At 29.5% G+C, this 22,769-nt stretch overlaps 1 protein-coding gene across 1 annotated transcript; it reads right to left on the bottom strand.

Annotated features, from left to right (window-relative positions):
• Window positions 1-2,145: 2,145 nt before the first annotated feature.
• Window positions 2,146-5,955, bottom strand: LOC114717825 (probable serine/threonine-protein kinase PBL2). The gene is made up of 6 exons (XM_028903030.1): window positions 5,889-5,955; window positions 4,807-5,117; window positions 4,579-4,714; window positions 4,013-4,149; window positions 3,781-3,904; window positions 2,146-2,888 (listed from the first exon to the last, which is right to left on the bottom strand). Exons 1-6 carry the CDS (start codon window positions 5,941-5,943, stop codon window positions 2,482-2,484), a joined length of 1,170 nt encoding a protein of 389 aa, XP_028758863.1. The 5' UTR covers window positions 5,944-5,955; the 3' UTR covers window positions 2,146-2,481.
• Between the last annotated feature and the right edge of the window lie 16,814 nt (window positions 5,956-22,769).

Raw genomic sequence — 22,769 nt, 5'->3', positions numbered from 1 at the left:
TCATCAAGGCAAAAACTCTTTGTCCGGAACAACACTAAACGAGAATGAATAACCACCATATGGTGCTACTAGTGCCTCAATTCCCATTAACAACTTTATACAAATACAATGGTTCAATTTACACCTCTCATCTCACTCTTCTCAACAGCTATTCTTTCTTACTATAATTTCATTTCTCCATTCACTACTACAAAAAAAACATTTAATGGCAGTTAAATTAAGCTTTTTATGATGGTTTTGGGAGCGACGTCTATGTCATCGACATAAAATATAGAGGATTTCACGGCAATTTAAGAACCGTCGTGAATTTTTTAGTCTACGTTTCACCCTATTGATTATGATGGAACGGGAGAACAAAGTCTCAAAGGAAGGGGTCTAAAAATCAATTAACCAATAATCTCTCACCAGTTAAAAGCATTTTGATAGAGCAAACATAGATTCTTTCTCGCCATAATAGCGCCACTTAGCTTCACCTTCAACCACCAGATCGAAGCCACTAAAATTTAATAAAGATAAAATCAAAGACTCATATTTGATAAAATCAAAGACTCAGATCTGATAAAAATCAAATCTCCTTAAACTCAGAGTAAATATCATATTTTTAACCAAAGAAAATAATTATATCAAACCATAAAAACTATGAAATCCACAGAAAGAATGGAGGTGAAAAACTCACAAATAAGAATGAAGAAGATGAGGCAATGGCGACGGCAACAGCGACAACAACGGTGATGGAAGAACATGGTGAAGATAATAAAAGCAAAGGATAAACGCTTACAAAGGTAAGAGGAGGGAGAAAATTGAGTGAATATGGTAATGGGAGACTATGAGCTCTGACTCTAAAAAGTGAAAACTATTGCGCGATGGATTTTAAAATTCTCATAGACTTTTTACGGCGGTTATTTAAAAAACTACTGTTAAAAGTATTTTTTACAGCGGTTTTCTTTAAAACCACCATTAAAAGAACTTTTTATGACAGTTTTTTAAATAACTGCCTTTAAAAATATGTTTATAATTATAAAAATGTCACCGTCATATTCTTTACAGTGTTTTTTCTAATAATCACCGTAAATTAGCGTCGTAAAAGCTCTTTTTTGTAGTAGTGATTCTTATTCCCTTTCTATTATTATCTCTCCTTTATCTTTCTTTCTACAATTCCCAATCTTTGATCCCACTGGTAAGTAATTCTAATAGTAAAAAAAATGTGAAAGAGCAAAGCATAGAGAGAGAATAAAAAAAGAGAATTGGAAATAAGATAAGACAGCTAAGCTTTTCATTATCTTGTTCACATTAGATGTTAGGATTATTCACATAGTCAAAAACAAAGTATACAATCTTCTCTATGACTGTCTTTTCGAAGATAGTTCCATCAAGTCCTTTTGGACTCCTGTTATCTTATGGTGTCTTCATATGCAACTGGTAACAAGTACGAAAGGGGCATTTATATGATCTTTGAGTGTATGAGACATGATTTACAAGACTTCATTGGATGAGCTAGGGCGGAATTGACGTCTTCCCATGTTAAGGTATTATTGTAAATTGTGCAAGTGATATATTATATATTAATGGTATTTTATTTTATTTGTTGTTTGGGTAGCTTTTTTTCTTGACTACGTTACATGAAACAACTTATGTTAGGGATTCATTGTTACCATGCAAATAATGTCCTTCATCATGAAATCAAACTTAATTGTCTCCGAAAATATTAAATATTTGCAAATTTTATTATCACATCTAAAGCACAAATTTAATACGTCATGTGTTTTGTTCTATCGTAATCAATAACCTTCTTATAAACAATGAAAGTCTACTTTCAGCGGCGACTTTTTTTGTCGTAGCCGAAAGTCATCGCCTAAAGTCTTTTTTTTTTTTTTGGTAGTGATTGTGAAAGAGAGAAAGAGGGAATAGGGAAGAGAAGGAGAGAGAAGAATAGGGAGAAGAGGCAACGAGGGGAGAGTGAACAAGAGGAAAAACACCTAACTGTGCAATAATATGTTAATCATAATCTAAGAACAGTTGGATTATTCATCTAGTTATAGACTTAATTAGGGTTAGATGCCTTAGAGAAGTTACCCCTTAACTAACTTTTGTATATTATTATTATCATCACACAATAAATACCAAATAAGACAAATTGGCTTGGGGTTTCTAAACTACCTTTATATTTGACATTGAAGCCATTAATACCAATGTGGAGATGACTTAGAGAAGTCTAAGCATAATAAGATCACAGAATAACATACTACCCCAAAAAGACAAACCACATTACATTTCTTGGATAGGAAACAAAATCATACAGACATTATTTATTCACAAGTAAAACTCATACAACCACAATTACATCACACACAGACTTGGCAATTGTTCCCTTTAGCAACAAAGAAAACAAGAAACAAAGTCGTTTCTGTAACCTATTCTCTATTATACTATGCATGCCCTGAACTAAACTCTGTTGTAAGAATCCACAAAAGCAGCTCATAGTCAGCGTGTGTTTCTCTTGGGCTTTAGGGAATGACGAGCATGCTTGATGGTATTGTTTATAGACTCAGACTTTGGTGGGGTCCTTGGGATTGTTATGTTTGAGGAATGGAGTTCTTCCAAGGTGGCTACAACATGTATCATAGTTGGTCTATATTTTGGATCTGCATTTAGGCATTGATATGCAAGTGCAGCTGCAGCTTGAGCTCCTTTTTTCGAGTACTGACCACCTAACCTCAAATCTATGATCCTTGAAATCCGCTTGCCCTCTTTGAGAAATGGCATTGCCCAATCAACCAGATTTTCCCGTGGCTTTCCGGCTTTGTCAGCCTCTACCACCCTTCTCCCGGTCAGTAACTCTAACAAGACAACACCAAAGCTGTATACATCGCTCCTCGGTGTCAAGTGACCTGTTACATGAAAGCAAAAATGAACCATCAACTTTTTGCAAGGTAACAGGTTCATCAGTTTTATCTAACATATACATGATGCTATCAGTTTTGGATGAGAACTACTAGTAATAACTGATATTGCCTTTTTCAACCCAATAGCCAATAGTTAATGAGGACCCTGTCTTGTCAACGTATAGAAGCCTTCATGACTCAAAAGATTTTGTCTTCAGTCAAATATACAAACAAGCCAACCACAGATGCCTTTGGGACATGCAAGAATTCATATTTAATCACATGTTGAAACAAGCAAAGCAATTGCTAAACTAAAAAAGGGAAAGCTTAAGTATAGATTGGCGTTTTGGGAAATACATCAAACTTGATAAGCATAGGTGATGTTGCAACATCTTTGGTAAACCCAATCCATATATCTCCTCCTTATGTGCCACTTGCTGAAAATGCTTGTGTTTAATTCAACTCTTCAAAACTGTTATACTAAAAAAAGAGGATTCTTCATTAAGATATCTTGTTTTGACATCTGCTCTAAATAGAAACATATTTGAATAACACGCTCCTGATTGGAATTTTCCCAAATAATAAATTGTTAGAACTTGACCCCCAGGAAAAAGGTGCTTCACTTCATAATTTTATGCAATTGCATTTAGATTTGAAAACATAAATTTATCATAATTTGGTTGGAACAGATTTGGCATGTGATGAAAGGCAGATTAACAAGCATAAATATTTGCTATTATCAGGACAGGGTATCATGGCTTCTCATTGCTTTTGTTCTCCATAAATGGTTATTTCATCTCTCCAGCTTCCATAACCAGTAACCATTGACTTCTCCAAAATGTGACAATCTAACAACTTCTCAAGAGAAATGACTCAGATGTGATAGAGCTGAATCTACCTGTAGCTACATACTCTGGTGCAGCATAACCCTGAGTTCCAATAATTCTGGTTGAAACATGAGTGTTATCTCCAGTAGGACCATCTCTTGCCAAGCCAAAATCTGAAAGTTTTGAGTTGAAGTCCTGCATATGTTTTCGATGAAGTCCTTCAGAATGGAAGATTCCATATAAAACTGATGTGGTCATTACAGATTTTCAAAAAAGTAAACAAATGAATTGTATATTACATACCGAATCAAGTAATACATTAGAAGCCTTTAAGTCGCGGTAGATAACATTTGCATCCAAGGTATGTAAAAATGCTAATCCTCTAGCAACGCCAACTGCAATATTGATCCGTGAAGCCCAGGATATGGGCTGAACACCTTCTGCAGAAAGAAAAGGTGACTTTGAGGGATCATGTGATAAATGACATAATGGGCCAGTTAAGAGGCAATATGCAGCACTCTTGCAATCAATTTATTTATTTTGTTAAAAGATATGGCTTAAATATCATTTTATGCTATATCTGGAATTAGAGATGACGACGAAAATATGGCCTTGTGAAATAATGAGAAAGGAAAACATGAAAATTTTCAAGTTCTGCCATCATTAAAAGCCATTGAAAATTTTCAGTGAATTAATCAATTCAGATATCAAGAATAAAAACCAAAACCGATACATATCATGATAAAAATGTAAGTTGTACACCCGTGCAATACACTCACAATTGGCTTTACCATATTATTAGCTATGGTAAATAAAGTTTCGTTAATATTAGGAATTAAAAAGACAGGGGAGAATGAGAAACTACTTACTTCTGAATAAATGATTCTCCAAACTTCCTCTCTGCATAAACTCATAAACTAGAAGCCTGTTTTTAGCATCTGAGCAATAGCCAATAAGTTTCACTAAATTTTCATGGTGAAGTTGACCTAGATAATTGACTTCTGCCTGCCAAGGAAAAAAATGGGAAGTCAGTTAACACCTAGTAACGAACAAGGAAGTTAGCAAGCAGCTTGATCTAGAGGTTCTTTGTTACATACAAGCCATTCCTTGTGGCCTTGAAAGCTTTCTGGCTTAAGTTTCTTGATGGCCACCATGATCCCACCCCCAGGTCTTGTGGGAGCAAAGGAGTTCTCATTAATCCATCCCTTGTACACAAACCCAAAGCCTCCTTCCCCAATTAGGTTTTCTTGTCTGAAATTCCTTGTGGCTTCTTTTAGATCATTGAAGCTGAAGGATTTAAGACTGGAAGAGATGGATCTGTCGCTGGTTGGTTCTAAAGTTTGTGATGCAGCTTTTCGTTCTGAAGAATTTGAATTCTTACTCGTCCCACTTTGAAACTCAGCCTTTCCTGATAATATATTAGAAACAGAGTAAAAGCAATCATGAGTTTATATTTATTAAATCATCGCCACTTTGCTGTATCACTCCAGAAAGTCAAGGAATATTAAGTACCAATATAGAGTGCAATTATATATGACAATATCTTACTTAGCATACCCGTGCAAAAAATGAACCCGTCCCCGAGCTCCAACCCAGATCCATTAGCATGAAAAGCTATAGTTTAACATTAAAATCTAGATGCAAAATGCAACGGTTTTTATTTGTTTTTTTTGGGGGGGGGGGGCGTTCTATGATTGCGAGCCAAGGAAATCACAATGATTCAAGGTAGTTAAAAACATGAAAATATTAGATACCAACTAGGACAGAAACCACACAAAGGGTTTAACACGTTTGGGTGTGCAGATTAACGCGTGCTCTGATTTGTGAAAGTATGCATGGATCTATGACTTGGACAACTCAACTTAGACAATAAAAAGCATTCAAAACAATATTAAGCAACTGGCTACTTTTAAGGTTTCCCCAGAAGAAAAGGTAGAAAAGTTCATAGGAAAAGAGAAAAATTTATGAGGATCAAAACAATACTTCATGCAAAGCCAGAATACCAAGGATTACAGAGCAAGCAAGAACGAGTAATCTAAAAACATCAAAACCTATTGCTAGAAGATATGTATAAATAAGCCTTCACAAGAGAAGGAAAATAAAGCCAAGAACGGCAAATTGGGGGCCAAAAGAGGAAGGCAATGCACATAGAAACTTTAAACTTGAAGCAGATACTGACCAGAAATGTTAGAGGAAGACACGTGAACAATGGGTTTCCTGCAGGAATTTCCCATAGAGAAGAAAGAGTCTTGTTAGACGGGAGAGGAGGAAAGCAAGAAGGAAAGCCACAGAAGGAAGCCAGTGAGTGGGGTTTTAAGGAAGACGAAGATGTGAATGGAAGGGCCATTGATGGCGATTGCTATGAAACAGAGGAAGAAGCAGCGTAGTCAACAGGGGAAAATAAGCACCAGCTGGAAACTTGAATCGAAATTTACCCATTTTTTTAATTAAAAACGATATCCAACAAACGAAAAACTGCACCTACCACTAAATTACTTGAGCTAGTGGTTAAGGATTAGTGATTCTGAGTCTGACTAAAATCAACTCGAGATGATCATATTAAAACAACATAATTTAATTAAAAATAATAAAATAATAATATTAATAATCACTAACAACAAAATACAAAAAAATAATTTTTCAGTCTTTAATGTAGGATCTAATTACAAAGTTTATATTGATCCTATATGTAAGATTTATTTCATATGTTTATCAATTTTTTTAAATTAACTCCATTAATATTCTCTAACAATAATCAAGTAGGAGAAGGACGGAGAAAATTAAGTAACATGAGTTGTCAATGCTTGTTATTAATTTTTACATTTTACGTTATCAATGACTGCTCTTTCAGTTGTCAATAAAAACTTAAAAAAATAAGGACAATTTGGTAATTAAACAAATAAAATTTATTACAATGAGATCTCTTAAAACTTAAGAATAATTTGATAATTTTAAGAGACTTTTTTGTATTTAATTTTTTTGGATGGAACCTTATTGCAGTTATCCCTTTAATTTATAGGTTATCCGTTGACCAATTTAATTAATATTTTTAATCTACTTAAATTAATTAATTAGATGTTATATTAAAAATCAAAAGACCACCACAATAGTTTTATGGTAAACGTACCAACACACCAACGGGAAAGGTCATGGGTCCTACCTGGTTTAATCCATGGGTCATCCGTTGACTATGCTTCAGCTTTTTTAGTTTTTTTCCAACTCTTGGCTTCACGCCTTCACATGAAAGATCACTCTATTTCGGCTTTGGATGGGTTAACGGAGCGGCAATGCCATTCGCGATTATTTGAGGTTCCAAGTGGTGCAATGAAAGGGACCAAGAGAGAAACCCCGCGGGGTTAGGTCAGCTGGCTGAGGCTGTTCTAGCTTAACCACGGGTCTCGAGTTCGAGCCGTGGGAACGCAGCACCCTGAGGAGCCAGAGGGCGCCGACCGAAAGGTTCCTTGCAAGCCTTCGATCCGGATTAGTCTGGGGCCGCTGTCACGGCTGAAAGATGCCTATTGCCCTGGGATACCGGAGGAGAAATCCAAAAAAGGGACCAAGAGAGATATTGAGTTTTTATTTTTGTCAAATATTCTTTGTCTTGGAAAATTTTACTAAAAAATGTTGAATACCAAAAGTTTCCTTAGATTTAATATTGACTTAGAAGTTTAAAATTATATCAATTTTCCTCTTTGTTATTAAAAATTAATTATGATATTATAACTAATTATTATTTAAATAATAATTACTTCTCAAAGTTGCATTAATTATGTTAAATTAATACATATGGAAATAAGGAGAGAGAATCTCATAAAAAGAAGCTCGACAATATTGAATTTGTAAGTAACATATTTTTGTAAAAAATTTTTATTTAAAATTTGGTAATTTGAAGAAGCTTTTTTTTCTCATGAAATTCATCATTCTCCCAAGTCATAAATAATTTAGATATATATTTCTTAATTATAATAATCAGATAATATTGGTTAAAACATTCAAAAATGTAATGAAAATACTGAATAACACAAGAACAACAATATATAAGATCTTTGAATTTACAAATATAATTGGATAAATTTACAAGATGCTTGATTAAGGAAGAAGATATTTACGTACTGAGAGCAAAAAAAAAAAAAAAAAAGACTCAGGCAAAGAACGTGAAAATTTTGGCTTGACTTGTTATGGATTTATACCTTTTAATTAATAAAATAAATTGATTTGGTCAATAACAAAATTGCTTTATTTCAATTCAATTTGACCTTTAGGCTTCCTTGTTGGCCACACAGCATTCGTACACAATTTCGCAGAGCTGGCATCTTAAGGCTAAGAACAATACCAGCTACCACAACTTTCTTGGACGGCAAGAATTTTTTCCCCATTTTATGTGCAATGCTAATGACCGTCTAAAAAATACGATTATTCTCTTAATTTTATAAAATATTTTTTCAGTCATCTAATTTTAATATTATTAGTCTCAAACAATATCTTTTCACTGGTCATTGTTATTTTTTAAAAATTAAAACTTACTATGTCAATACTTAAAAATATTTTTGTCAATATTTAAAATTTCAATATCAACAATAAAACTAATACGATTAATGTTAGTGGACTACAAAGACATTTTATAAAATTAAAGAATTAAAATGAAAGCCTGCAAAGGTCGGGTCTGACTGGTCGCAAACGGGAACGCAAGGCGCCTTCCCTACCACGTCATGGGCTCGATACCTGCGCGAGGCACCCTGGGATTAGTCTGGCTAATAAGCTGGGATACCCTGAGTTAGCGATACCATCCTACTCAAAAAAAAAAAAAAGAATTAAAATGAAACCTTACACTTTTTTCTGTTATAAACACAATATCTCAATTTATTTTGTCTTATAAATTTTTTTTTTGCTAAATCTAGTTGTATATATTAAAAGGCTTTTGTATTATTAAGAAAGTAATTTTCAGTACAAATTATGAAACTTAGCGCTCTAAGAAAACAAATGCACTTTTTTTTTCACAAATAACTAACAGAATCAATTTTTTTAATATCTTTAAATTAATTATCTAACTCCTAAATTTAATACCGAGAGGAATATGAAATTAAAAAATTAAAAAGTATTTTTTATCCCTAAAAATTTATTCTTATATCTACCTGTGGAGAGTGGAGACCGTGTCAGTTATATATTTATTATTATTATTATAATTATAATTGCTGTATTTTCCCTTATTAATCCTTATATTTGACTTTTGAGTGAAGAGATGACATGGTCAAGCAGAAAAGGACGTTATGTTAATTTCACGCGAAATGGTCAATAAGTGGCGTATTCAGGTTAGGTGGCCAAAAACAAATTAAAACTAATTAATTATCAACATTTGGAACATGATCCATGACGATGTCCTCAATGCCATGTCACTAATTAACATTTAATTAAATTTTAGATTTTTTTATATTCATTTAAAATATACCAAAATTAATTATATTACGTTTATAAATAATTCCCAACGCATTACTATATTACCGTGATATGCATAAAATTCAATAAACTGCTAAATAATGCTATCTATAGGCTTAACCATAATTTATTTTGTTTATAAACATATTTGGAGGGAATTAAAAATAAATGAAGTAAATGAAAAAGAGAGGCCGTGCCTTGTAATGAAATTTATTATGATTCAGATAAATAAAGGAGAATAGTTAGGTGAATGTTTTGTTAATGTGAGGTTTTGAATTCAAACCATGGACAAGAGATATATAATGAAAGGAGAATTGCAATAAGGTTTAAAAAGAAACATATTTCAGGAAAAAAAAAATTATAACAGTACAATTGTAATGACAAATTTTAGAGCTAAAAATAATGCTCATCCAGTCCTTAATATAGGACCTAATTGTTGAGTTGGTTTTGATCCTAAATATAAGACTTATTTCTCATATTTATCAATTTTCTTTAAATTATTCTTATGGATACTCCTTTAATTATAATCAAGCAGAAGAGGGAGAGAGGATATTAAGAAAAATGATATAGTATTTTAAGAAAAACATATCATATTTCTTATAATTAACTAACTTAGCTAATTTTCTTAATCTAATCAAATTAGTTAAATAGGTCTTATATTAAAGATAGAAGGAGTAATAGGTTTTAACTGCTCATTATGATTTTTAATAAAATATTTTTAAAAATTAACGAAGCTTTTGACTGGGGATTCATAGATTTGTAGTCCCATTAGCTTTTACAATGTCAAGCACATAACGTGCGATTTGGTTCCGGAAGACTTCTGAGATCCATCCGGATCTGTACAGGCGCGCGCACACCTCATTATCAAGTAGAGCCGGGAAAACGGGCCGAGCCCGTCGGGCCGGCCCGTTTAAACCCGTTTAAGTCGAGGGCCGGGTTTATATTTTGAAGCATTGAAAGGGAAATCGGGCTTAAAAGGGCCAGCCCTGTAGGGTCGAAAAATAAACGGGCCGGCCCGTTTAGGCCCGCCAAAATTTTTTTTTTAATTTCTGTTTTTTTTCTTAACTTAAAAAAGAAAACCCTAACATTTTAAACATAGTATACTCTTAGTTTTACTTATCTTGGTAGCTCACATAGATAGCATTCACAAAAAGAAAAAAAGAATCACTATAGCTGTGGGAAAAATAACCAAAAAAACATGAAAATTGCAAAATTTAAAACTAGGTATATTCATAAAAATATATTGTTATTTATAAGTTGTCAAAACCTATTAAAATACTGTATCTATAATTTTTACAGTCTTTATTTATCATTCTCCCATATTTTTTATACTTGAAATATAATTGATCAAAAAATCTTTTAAACTAAAATAAAGATCTATATCATTTTTATAGTATAAACAAATTTAGAACTAAGAATGATGGACTCTTTTCTTTTTTGTCGGTATGATAAATGATTATTCTTTATGTATACTATGTTTGTTAGTTAAACTTTTTTGTTAATTATTTATAATCAAACTAGATCATCCGTATTGTAATTATCTACTGAACTTAATGCTTATTTAGTTGTTTATGTCTGTCCTCTATTTAGTTTGTTTATTCAATAGACTTTATTATACTGTAATATATGTTTAGACATGATAATGTTTATATTTGTGACTCAATTTTATTTATATTTATACTTTTTATTAGTAATTTTTATTGTTTCATTTTTATTATTTTGATAAAATATACAAAAAAATAAAAACAATTATTTTAATTAAAAAGACCAGAAGCCCGCGGGCTAGCCCGAGCCTGTCATCTCACGGGCCGGACTTGAAAAAATGACTTATTTTTGGAACTCAGGCTTAAACGGGCCGACCCGTTTAAACCCGAGCCCGTCACGGGCCGGCCCGTTTTCCCAGTACTAATATCAAGCATTCAAGGGGAAAAAAAAGTATTTCAATAATATTTTGCTATCTCCGTTTTTAATTATAAGATTCTATTTATAGTGCACAAATAATAGTAGTAACTATATAACTAATTTATATTTCTTTCCTTTTCATTTACTTATCTTCATAGAAAAATCATACAAGTCAATAAAAAAACTAAAATCTATGTAATATGTAATAATTATTATTTTTTAGTTTCTTTTCCGTGAATAATATCGTATTATTTTAAATATTAATAAATTACATTCAATCTACATTCAATAGGAGTATTATTTTAAATCGAATTATCATCAAGGTGATAACCAACTAATAATATTTATTTATTTTTGTTATTGTTAAAACAAAAATTTAGCAATAATAAAATGTAAACTGTATAAATCATATCTTAAAGATCTGAAACTGACCTGCATGAATTTGAAAAAATTACTCCATCAATTATATTCTTTCTGTTTTTTCTTTTCTTTTGCCATTGCATGCATAATTCTTGAATTACACTATCGGTCATTAGGAAATTTCTTTTATTAATTTATTTTACCCTTAATGTTAGTGATAAAGTTTTCAATTTTTTTTTTTGGCCGGCGTTTTCAATTTCTATGTTAAATATAGAAAACTGGGAACTCATTTCCAGGATTTTTTTTCTCCCCAGTTGCATTAGACCCCACCAAATTAATTAGTTACTTTGCTAATTAAATGAACAAAATATATATTCAAGTAATTTCGTGACGTGTATGCCAAAAAACTATAATTGGTCCATGACGCACACATGCCTCATGCTTGCCGCCTAATGAAAATAGTTGCATTAAGAGCTAATTAATACTCCTTTTTATCCTAAATATAAGACCTATTTTGTAGTGTAATTATCTTAAATATAATATCTATTTTGTAATTTAAATTACACTACAAAATGAGTTTTATATTTAGAATAATTACACTATAAAATGGGTCTTATATTTAGAATCGGAGGAGTATATAATATTGAGACCGAAATTGTGATTAATTCAATTAATCTTTTTCCTTGATTATGTCATTACACCTCAATCTAAAATGATTTTATATTCTTAACATTTATTAAAAGTCATGAAACAACCATATTTGTCGCAAGACCTACGACAAGTCGACAACTTAAATAGAAATAAAAGAAAATAATGCATGACTAATGCTTAAGTTGCGGTTTTTCTTCGAAAATATAATTATATTTAGAGCGATTCGGAAAAAATTTAAAATCATTACTATTATTGTGATTGTGTATGCAAATTTTTTAAATTTAGGAAAAATTACAAAAAAAGACTTTGGAATTGTAAAAACACAGATAGGGATTCTTAATAATTTCACTTTGGGTTTTGACAATTTCATGACATATTATTATTGTCAAAACCTAAAATAAAGTTGTTAAGGGTCTCTATCTGTATTTTTACAATTCAAAAGTCTTTTTTTACAATTTTTCCTATTGTTTATAAGCGAAAGTATTTTGAAAAAGCTTAAAAATTTGAAAGAATCGCGTCATTAATCCGCGTGGTGACTTGTAAAAGCGTGTTGGGCATGTTGACCCTGTCAAAAAATTGTTAAAAAAAGTGTCATTATCTTATTTTCAATTAGACATTTTTTGTGTGTATCATTAAAAAAATATTATCTCTGATCTTTAATATAAGAACTAATTTAATTTTTAATTTAATTTTAAATATAAGACTCTAATTCACTTTATCTTTTATATTTATCTATTTTTTTCAAATTAGTCCTTTTAATAATTATACATATTAATGTTTCATCAAATAGTAATTCTAGTTAATACACATGATTAAAAAGATATTTTAAAGAGAAGATAGCATATATTTATTACAAATAATCAACTCAACTAATTTTATTAATCTAGTTAAATTAGTTAACTCACTCTTATATTAAGGACAAAACAATATATTTTTTCATGTATCCCTAATTTAAGAAATAAAATCCCGGTGTTCATTATAAAATATATAAATAACTACTAAATATGTTTTTCTAAATATTATATGTGATTTTTTGGCTTGCTACCTTATAATTTATGCATAGTAAAACTTGTGATAAATTAATATAAATGATTTCTAGTATATATCATGCTTTATTTTTTAAAAATGAGCAAAATAACAAAAATTTTCAATTTAAAATATTTAAGTCAAATAAAAAGCAAATGTAAATGTTGATTGAAGCTAAGGGAAAATAGATTGGTCAATCCTTATAGTTTTATTGGATTTTGATTTAGATCCTTCTAATTTTATTTCTTTTTATTGACTCCTTATATTTTGTTCCATTAAAACTATAGCTCTTTTCATTAATAAATTTTCAAAACACCGTTTGTTGCTCTCTCTTCCCCCATTAAAAGCCGGTGGCTCTCTCTCCTATTAGCCATGACCAGTGTGACAATGACACCAAGAAGCACAAGAACAGCTCCTTCTTTGACTGGTTCTTCTCCATATCGGCCTGCTGCTTCTACGTTGCTTCTCTAGCAGTGATCCTTCTGCTAAGAGGGGAGGAGGTGGGGCTGGCCCACGTGGGTTCCTGCTAGTGGGTTCCAAGCAATAAAAGAGAGAGAAACCATCAAATCTGTTTACTGACTATTGCAAATGAGTTTATCTTTTTATAGAACTCGAAAAATGTAATGTCATTAAGAAAATAATTTATTATATTATCCACGTTTTTTACTCTCTTTTTTTTTTGGTGAATTCTGTTTTTTTAGTTATAACCTTGTTTTTTTCAAATTTGTTTTTTTACCAGGATCATCTTTGCTTTTTTCACTCTTACTATGTTATTATCTCTTTTTATAATACGATATTCTCATACATGTTAAAATATTTGAAGTACTAAACATTTTTAATACTATCTCATTTTTTATTTTAATATGTTATAATATAATTATAACTATAAACAAACTTAATTTATATTATTATGTAAATATAAATATTTTTATTTAATTATTATGTTACCAGTTCGACCACTGATCCAACCGATCCGACCGAACGAACCATGACCCACTAGGTTTTCCGCTTTGATATCCAGTCCGGCTTTTAAAATATTGGTTCCAACTCATGAAGGTAGGGTCTTTGAGAAACGAGGTATGTGGGAATGGCGGGGTCTCTAGCTGTTGTGGATTAGGTGGTCATCAATTTAAAATATTTAAGCCAAATAAAAAGCAAATGTAAATGTTGATCGAAGATAATGACACCGAAAAAGGAAAATTATATAGTTGATAAGTTTGTCTTTGCATGATATATAATAATTACTTCTACTGTTGTATATCATCAAATCAAAATTATACAAAAAAAAAATTATAAGCATGTAAAATAATTATATTCTTCAAAAAAAGAAAAAGAAAGCTTTTGTTGCACATATGTTTATATTTTGACTTATATTTTTATTACAAATAATATTAATAATAATTTATGAGATAAAATTTTTTAAGTGGAAAATATATTTAAAAATGAAATAAAATTAATTTGTATAACTCAAAATCAAGATATCACCCATTTTCATACCAAATACAAATGCTATAAATTAGATTTAGCCTCATGCATTATACTAGCATATTATAAGGGAAAGGGATATGGTTTAAAGCTTACTATACTAATTTATAGATATATAGATACAGAAATTGTAATACTACTTACAATCCTAATTATGAAACCTCATTTGAAGACTATAAACTATAAATAAGATTTTATAATTAGAACCGAAAATAGTATTTTATACCACTATCATGTTATTTAGACCATGGTTTTATATGAAAATTAAGATCATTGTATACGAAAAACCTCAACATAAGTTAAAATTATCAGTACAATAACAAAATTATGTATTGTTTTGTAGAAAATTATTTCGTTCGTTTTTTGGCCAAAAAACTATTTCGTTATTTGATCACCCACTTTTTGCCCTATTCAGGACGTTATTGGGATGTTATTTTTCATTTGGATCAAATTTTCTTTTTAGATGAATTAATGGACTTGGATCATGTACATAGCTTTAAGCCCACGTCTACTTCAGGCCCTAAAAATCCTCTACTTTAGTGAACCATCTTGTAATGAAAAATCTAGTTAGCAACGAGATCATATCTAGCGGAAGGAATCAATTCGATACAGTATGGTGAATTAAAGTTTGAACACATTTAGTATCAGATGATATCTTGAATATGATTATCTCTAATAAAAAGATAGATATGCTTAGAAAAAAGAAAATATAGCTCCTACATCAAAAGGGATTGGATCTACTGAAAAAAGTTAATTTCATACAACATGGTGAACTAATATTTGAATTTTCGTTAAGAAAGAAGCCCCCACTTTTAGTACTCAATAAGATTGTTTCAAATAAGAGAATACATGTAACTAGAACAACTGTTTATTGATGTGCGATAATATCTCTAAAGTAAAATTGTTACAGAAAATTTTTAGTGCTATTAAAATTTTAATTTTTTTTTTATGCTTGAAACATAGATAAAATATATCTCTATCATATAATATATCAATGTTTTCGGTCAACCGTATTATATGTCAATTAGCCATGTGATATTCAATTTAATTGAAACATATCTCTACCACTTTTAATTTTACATCTTTATCTATATGTTCAAATTAATAGACGAGGATGGGCTTGGATATTAGTTTATTAATATACTAGATGGAAACATATCCTTTTATCAGTGAAAAAATTATTTAAATAATTAATAAGTAATTAATAGTACGTATACAATTTTTAATGAACAAAAAAAAGTATTCTTTTTCACAAAGGCTTTGTTTGGATTAGCGGTGGCAAAATCCACGTTTATTCTATCTAACTTTTGCAAAATTTAATTAGAATAAAAATTAGTTAGTGTAGTGTAATTTATGTTTGGATTGACATTTCTAAAAAGTTAGTTTTAAAAGTTAAAATTTGTTTGGATGGATGATGAAAAAGTAAGTTTAGATATAAATGACTGAAAAAAGTATGAATTTTATAAATATATACTCCTTCAGTTCTAAATATAAGATCTATTTTGTAGTACAAAATTATACTACAAAATGGGTCTTATATTTAGGACCGGAGGAGTATTATAATTGTATAATTTGGTAACTTTAAAAGTAAGAAAAATCCCCAAAAAAAATACCTCTAAAATTTGAAATCTAAAATCAGGAATGACTTCAAAAATGTGTTATTATTTATTTTTTAAATATTTTCAATTGTTATTAAAGTATAATGAATAAGACTATTTTGAAATCTTAAAATTCAAAGGTATTTTTTTGGAGATTCTTTCTTAAAAGTATTAAAATTATAATTATAAAAATAAAAGGATTTAACATATTATTACAAAAACTTGTAAATATTTAAAAGAAATAATTATACATATTTAAAACATAACCGCAAAAAAAAAAAACCCTTAAAAACACAGCCCACATTCACATAGTACAGTAACAAAGAGGAGAGGGGCTTTATTCAGGGAAAAGAGAAGAGGACAAATCTGGAAAATAATGTGATAATGAGCTGAAAAAGCGTGCAACGCAACCCAACACACCTAACGTAGGCTGTGTTTGGAACGGCGTTGGGCTCCCCAAACGTACGTTTAGGGGAAAAAAAAAAAGCTTTGTTAGTTCAATTTTCTTGTCTGGATCTGCGAGGCAAAATAACTTTGAGTAGAGCTGGTAATACGGGCTGGTGGTACGAATATGGGCCAGCCTGTAGCGGTGCGGGCCGAAAGCGGTTGCAGACTAAAGTAGCCCGCAGGTAGAGCCGGGAAAACGGGCCGAGCCCGTCGGGCCGGCCCTTTTAGGCCCTGAAATTATGAGGGCCGGGCTTGATATTTTTCTCTTAAAATGATAAATAAGCCCTGAAGGGCCGGCCCTGGAGGGCCGCGGGCTTAAAAGGGCCGGCCCTGGAGGGCCGCGGGCCGGCCCTTTTAAGCCATTTTATAATTTTTTTATTTTTAAAATTTTTTATATAATATTAATGTTATTAATTTTTTACATTGTTAATAATATTTCAAATATTTAGTTATTATTATCATTTTAAAATTAAATTTAGTTTTAGACAATAATTTATCCAATTAAATTTTTAAAAAATGGGTTAATTTGGACTGTAATAATGATTTGATTTATATTATATGCATTGATATTTTTAAACTATATATATATATTTGATAATAGAATATTTTTATACTTATATAACTTGTGATTCTATAATTTGAATTAGAAATTCATGAGTTTCAACAACAATATTTCTCACATTAAAGTAAAATAATGTTAGATTGCAAAATTTAAAAATAAAATTCTTATAAAGAAGAAAAACTTGATATTTTTGTTACGAAAGAAAAGCATACTTATGAAAAAAAAATTAATTATAGTGATGATGAAGTTTCAAAAGATTAATGATAGTGTTTATTTATTGCACAATTGCATTATAGATAAAACTTTTAGATGTTGTTATATTGTTAATGAATGTTTTAGATGTTCTTAGATGTTGATGAATATTTATATATGATAATATTTTATATTTGTGACTTAATTTTATTCATATTTATGTCTTTTATTAATAATTTCATTGGTTTATTTTTATATTTTTATAAAAAATATGATAAATATAAAAAATAGTATTTTTTCTTAAACGGGCCAAAAGCCCGCGGGCCGGCCCTGGCCCTGTAGCTTAAGGGCCGGGCCTAGCAAATTGGGGTATTTTTAAAATTTAAGCCCTGGAGGGCCGGCCCTTTTAAGCCCTCCAGCCCTGAAGGGCCGGCCCTGGAGGGCCGGGCCAGCCCTGATTCCCAGCTCTACCCGCAGGCCCACCTAAATATTTTTTTTAAAAAAATTATTATTATTTGTATAAATTGAGCTTAATTTGAAATTTTGAAATTAGATTTAGAGTTTTAAACTTAAGTAGTGGGTTATAATAAAATAATATGAGGATTAATTTATAATTTGAGAAGATATTTTAGAAATCCTAACATATTTTTTCTAAATAATTAATTTAACTATTTTTCTTATCCAAATTAATTAACCAAATCTTTTATGTGTATATTACATATGCAATTACATGAATGAGGAGATGTCAATGTGGAATTTGAGGGTCAAAATCCTACAACTATATTGTATGGTATATTGAAAATTGTATAAAAAAATTATTAAAAAAACAAGCTAGCCCGTGACGAAACGTGTTGAAAGCGGTGCAAACTGGAGTAGCCCGTACCTTAGAGGGTTGGTATTTTGCCAACCTGAGCCTGCTATTTTTAACGGGTTGACAAGCTAGGTCTGTATATTACCAACTCTACTTTTGAGCCACCAGTGATCCAAACAAGAAAAATTGGACCAACGTAGGTTTTTTTGTCTGAACGTACATTTGGGGTGGTGCAACGCCGATTCAAACAAAGCCGAAAAGTACCAAACAAGACTGGATGCAACTCATCTGCGCATGAGATTTATTCCATTATTTATTTCAGTGCACACGAATTAGGAAAAATCCAAGTACAGGATACATATGACGAGTGCTGCTTTTCAATTTTATAATTGAAAAATAAGAAAAAGAAGAAGACAATCATGTTAAAGTTGACAAGGACACTTGCTGGACTTTCAATAATTAAGTGTTTTTCTCAAACTTCAACTAATAATTTAAAGTTATTCAAATTTTATTTTACTTTTTTATTTTTCATTTTCATTTGAATACTCGCCTTTTGTTTTCTTTTAAAATAGAAATTTAGAATACTAATGTCAAAATACAGATAATTTTCATGCCTCAGTCTCAGTTATTCAATTAATGAACTGAAGGGATATTGATCTGGTGTTGAAGTTTTTTTTTTTTTTTTTTTGCCCAAAAGATCTGGCGTTGAAGTTGGCTTGCATAATATTGGTAGGTTTTGACCAAAAAAAAAAAGAATAATATTGGTAGGGTGGTATCATTATAAGATTGATGAATAAAAGCCTTTTTTTTTTGGGGGGGGGACCGAACAAGAGAGTGAAATGAAAGGGTAGGTACAAAACCGTACAAATGATTGAAGGCTTGTGGGGACTTATTTGTGGTTAATTCATGTTCCTTCAACTCTCGTCTAATTTATATAAAATATAATAAATCACATTATTTATAAAACATAAATTATGTAACTAATTTTAAATTATATGGGTTATTACTATAACTTTATACAAGTCATTAAATCCACGCAACTTTTTAAGAGAAACTTATTTGCTCCCGTATTTAGTGTAAGAGCTACTAAGTTAGTCATGAGTTAAATTTAGTATTAAATATCATATATTAATCCATTATTTTTTATATTTATCATTTTTTCAAGTAAATTTACTTAAAATATAATTTAATATTCTATAGAGATATTTTAAATAGATTATGATAATGGCTAAAGTATATATTTAGTCATTTAACTTTATACAAGGTTTTAATTTAGTTTTTTAACTTCAAAAAGTATATATTTGATTTTTTAACCTTAAAATTATTAGAGTCAGATGATTTTTTTCCCGTAAAAATCATAAATGATTTAAAAATTAAACTTAATATGTTAGTATTTGATAATATTTTATTAACATTTAAAATTTTAATGTTGTCATTTTTTTAAAACAATTTTAGGGTTAAAGAGTTAAAAGTATACTTTTTAAAGTTAAAAAACCAAAGTAAATCCTTATACAAAGTTAAAGGACCAAATATATACTTTAGTGCTATTATAATTAACTATTTTATCTAACTTTCTTTATGTATTCAAATTAATCAAGTTGCTCTTAATCTCTTATATTAAAGATTAGAGGGAGAATTATTTTAAAATATCACATTCGATTCTTAATATAAGAATTAGTTGGGATTAGATTTAATTCTAAATATAATACTATCATAATCTTTAATATAAGAGCTAGTTGACTAATTTGAGTAGATTAAGAAAACTAGTTAAGTTAATTATTTGTAATAAATATGTGTTTTTTTAAAATTATCCTTACTAATCAAGTATATTTGTTAGAACTATTATTATTATTATTATAATAACTATTTTGAAAAAATAGATAAATATGAGAGACAAAGTGGATTAAGTTTTTATAATTAGAACCAAAATAAAAATCAAATGAGTTCTTATATTAAGGACTAGAGGTACTTCAATCCATTTTATCTTCTAAATTTATAAATTTTTCCTAAAACTATTCATATTATTTGTAAAAATAATTCTAACATATATAATTAAAAATGATAGTTTATGAAAGTTGTTTGTAAAAAAAAAAATTTATGGAAGTAAGCATACAAGTACATTTTGAAATTACCAAGAGGTAATTCCATAAAGATCAACCACACATAATTAAAAATGGCAATTTATGGAAGCCATCATATGTTTGTTATGAACTAAATAACTAACTTAATTAAATTTTTTAATATTTTTAAATTAGTTATTTAATCTTTATATTAATCACTGAAGATGATAATTTAAAACTGAAATTTGCTTTGCATGAAAATAAGCACGCATTAGGTCCTGACACATTGGTTAGATCATGAGACATCATGTGTAATCCTAAGTAACTTGTTGGTTTTGCAGACATGTAACTCCGTGTATGAGAAGATGAGCAAATCAAATATGTATTTGTCCATTTTGAGAAATTGGTGGAGACATATGAATAGGGGATGTTTAGTTGGGAGCTTTATAAAGGTTACATATCAATGTCTCAATAATTTAAGTTCTGGTGAGACAAGCCGTCTGGTCCAGCGTCTCTTCATCTAGGATTATTCAAAATCCACATTGATATAAGCTCACATGATATGTTGTTATCTAATTTTTACTACCTCCAGTCCTAATTATAAGAGTCGGTTGACTAATTTGAAGAGATTAAGGAAGTAAGTTAAGTTAGTTATTTGTCCTAAATATGTGTTGTTTTTTTCTAAAATATCTTTACTAATCAAGTGTATTGATTAGAACTATCATTGTTAGAAGAGCTACTTTGAAAAAAAATATATAAATATGAGAGACAAAATGGATTAGGATCTTATATTTAAGACCAAAATAAAAGTCAAACAGGGTCTTATATTAAGGATCGGAGGCAGTATTTAATTTGTCGCTTTCATTTTATTATTACAATAACTTTTTTGCATGTTTGTTGATATAGCATATTTTATTTAAAATAACAATTTTTCATCTAATATTCCAAGTAAATTATTAAATTTTCAAATTAATTAAACAAACTCCTCATTTTTTTAACCAATAATTAAACAAAAAATAGAACTTAAGTGAAGTCACTTACATTTTTGGCGGTTAAAATGGATATGCCCATTTATATGTTCACTTATGAATTTTACATAATGAATATAATTAAGTTGACATAAGTTTTTTTCCTTAAACAAACTCCTCCAAACAAACTAATTACTTTTATTAAAAACCTAATTACTTTTAGTAAAGGTGATTTTAACAGTTTACAAGAAATAACTAATTTTAAGTAACTTTCTTAATTTACGTAAAATCATTAATAGGTTGTTATAAATAGGATAGGAAGGAGTGCAATATTTAGTTTTTATATATGTAAATTTGTTGGTTAATCATCCTTACATAAAATTGGAGTTAGAATGAATTTGCACATCTTGAGACGCTTGTTGTTGTTCCGATTTTTAGTGTAAAAGTTACTTAACTAATTTAAATGAATTAAATAAATTAAATAAATTACTTAATTGTAATAAATATGGCAATAATAATAATCTAATAATGATAAGGGAATATGGTAAATCTCTTTATTTGCTACAGTTGGATATGCTTTGCTCTTGTGCCAATCCGGTGCAGATTTTAAATAAGTTAAATTAAGTTCAGGTTTTAAATAAGTTAACTAAAATCTACGTTGAACTTCCATAAGGTTCAGTATCATATAGTATCTGAATATTTCCCAAAAAAAAAAAAAACGCATAATATAAAATCGAGACCTTCCTAGGGGCCTGAAAATACAGCAAACCAGGCATGTTTCCTTCCGTTAGTTTCATAGAATACAAAAATATTTTCATATAATACTACCCATACTAATATTACCTTCAATCCTTAATACTACTCTGATCCTTAATATAAGATTTTATTTAATTTTTATTTTGACTGTTAATATAATACCCCAATCCACTTTATCTCTCATATTTATATATATTTTTTCTAAGTAACTCTTCTAACAATGATAGTTTTAGTCAATACACTTGATTAATAAGGATATTTTAGGAAAAATAACACGTAGTCAGGACAAATAACTAATTCAACTTACTTCCTTAATTTCCTCAAATTAATCAACTGGTTCTTATAATTAGAACTGGAGGTAGTATAAAAACTAATTGATTAATTTAATTAGATTAACAGAATTTATTAAATTTGTTATTTGTAACAAGCATGATTCTCTAGAATATCTTTACTAATAATGTATATCAATTATTACTGATTGATGAAATATTTAACATGTGCAACTATTATAAGAATTACTTTAGCAAAATAGATAAATATAAAAGATAAAATTGATTACGATCTTATATTTAGGATCAAATTAAAAGTCAAATTAGTTTTTATATTAAGAATTAGAGGTAATACTCCTCTGGTCCTTAATATAAGACCTATTTAACTAATTTGATTAGATTAAAGAAGTTAGGTAGGTTAGTTAATTATAAAAAATTTGACATGTTTTTTTCTAAAACACCATAATTATTTTCCTTAATATCTTCTATCCCTCTTTTACTTGATTATAGTTGAGAGAATATCTATAGTGGTAATTTAGA

This window comes from Neltuma alba, unplaced genomic scaffold (genome assembly GCF_004799145.2).
Source record: "Neltuma alba isolate B1F8T4 unplaced genomic scaffold, ASM479914v2 tig00011777_pilon, whole genome shotgun sequence".
Taxonomy (NCBI): Eukaryota; Viridiplantae; Streptophyta; class Magnoliopsida; order Fabales; family Fabaceae; genus Neltuma; species Neltuma alba.
This window is presented reverse-complemented; position numbering and strand designations above follow the sequence as displayed.

What these genes read in the sequence shown, in the direction of transcription:
- LOC114717825 (XM_028903030.1), bottom strand. Translation starts at nt 5,943, where the DNA reads ATGGGAAATTCCTGCAGGAAACCCATTGTTCACGTGTCTTCCTCTAAC. An exon ending in CTAATGTATTACTTGATTCG is followed by an intron (nt 3,905 to 4,012) that starts GTATGTAATATA and finishes AAACATATGCAG; the next exon opens with GACTTCAACTCAAAACTTTC. An exon ending in ACCAGAGTATGTAGCTACAG is followed by an intron (nt 2,889 to 3,780) that starts GTAGATTCAGCT and finishes TTCATGTAACAG; the next exon opens with GTCACTTGACACCGAGGAGC.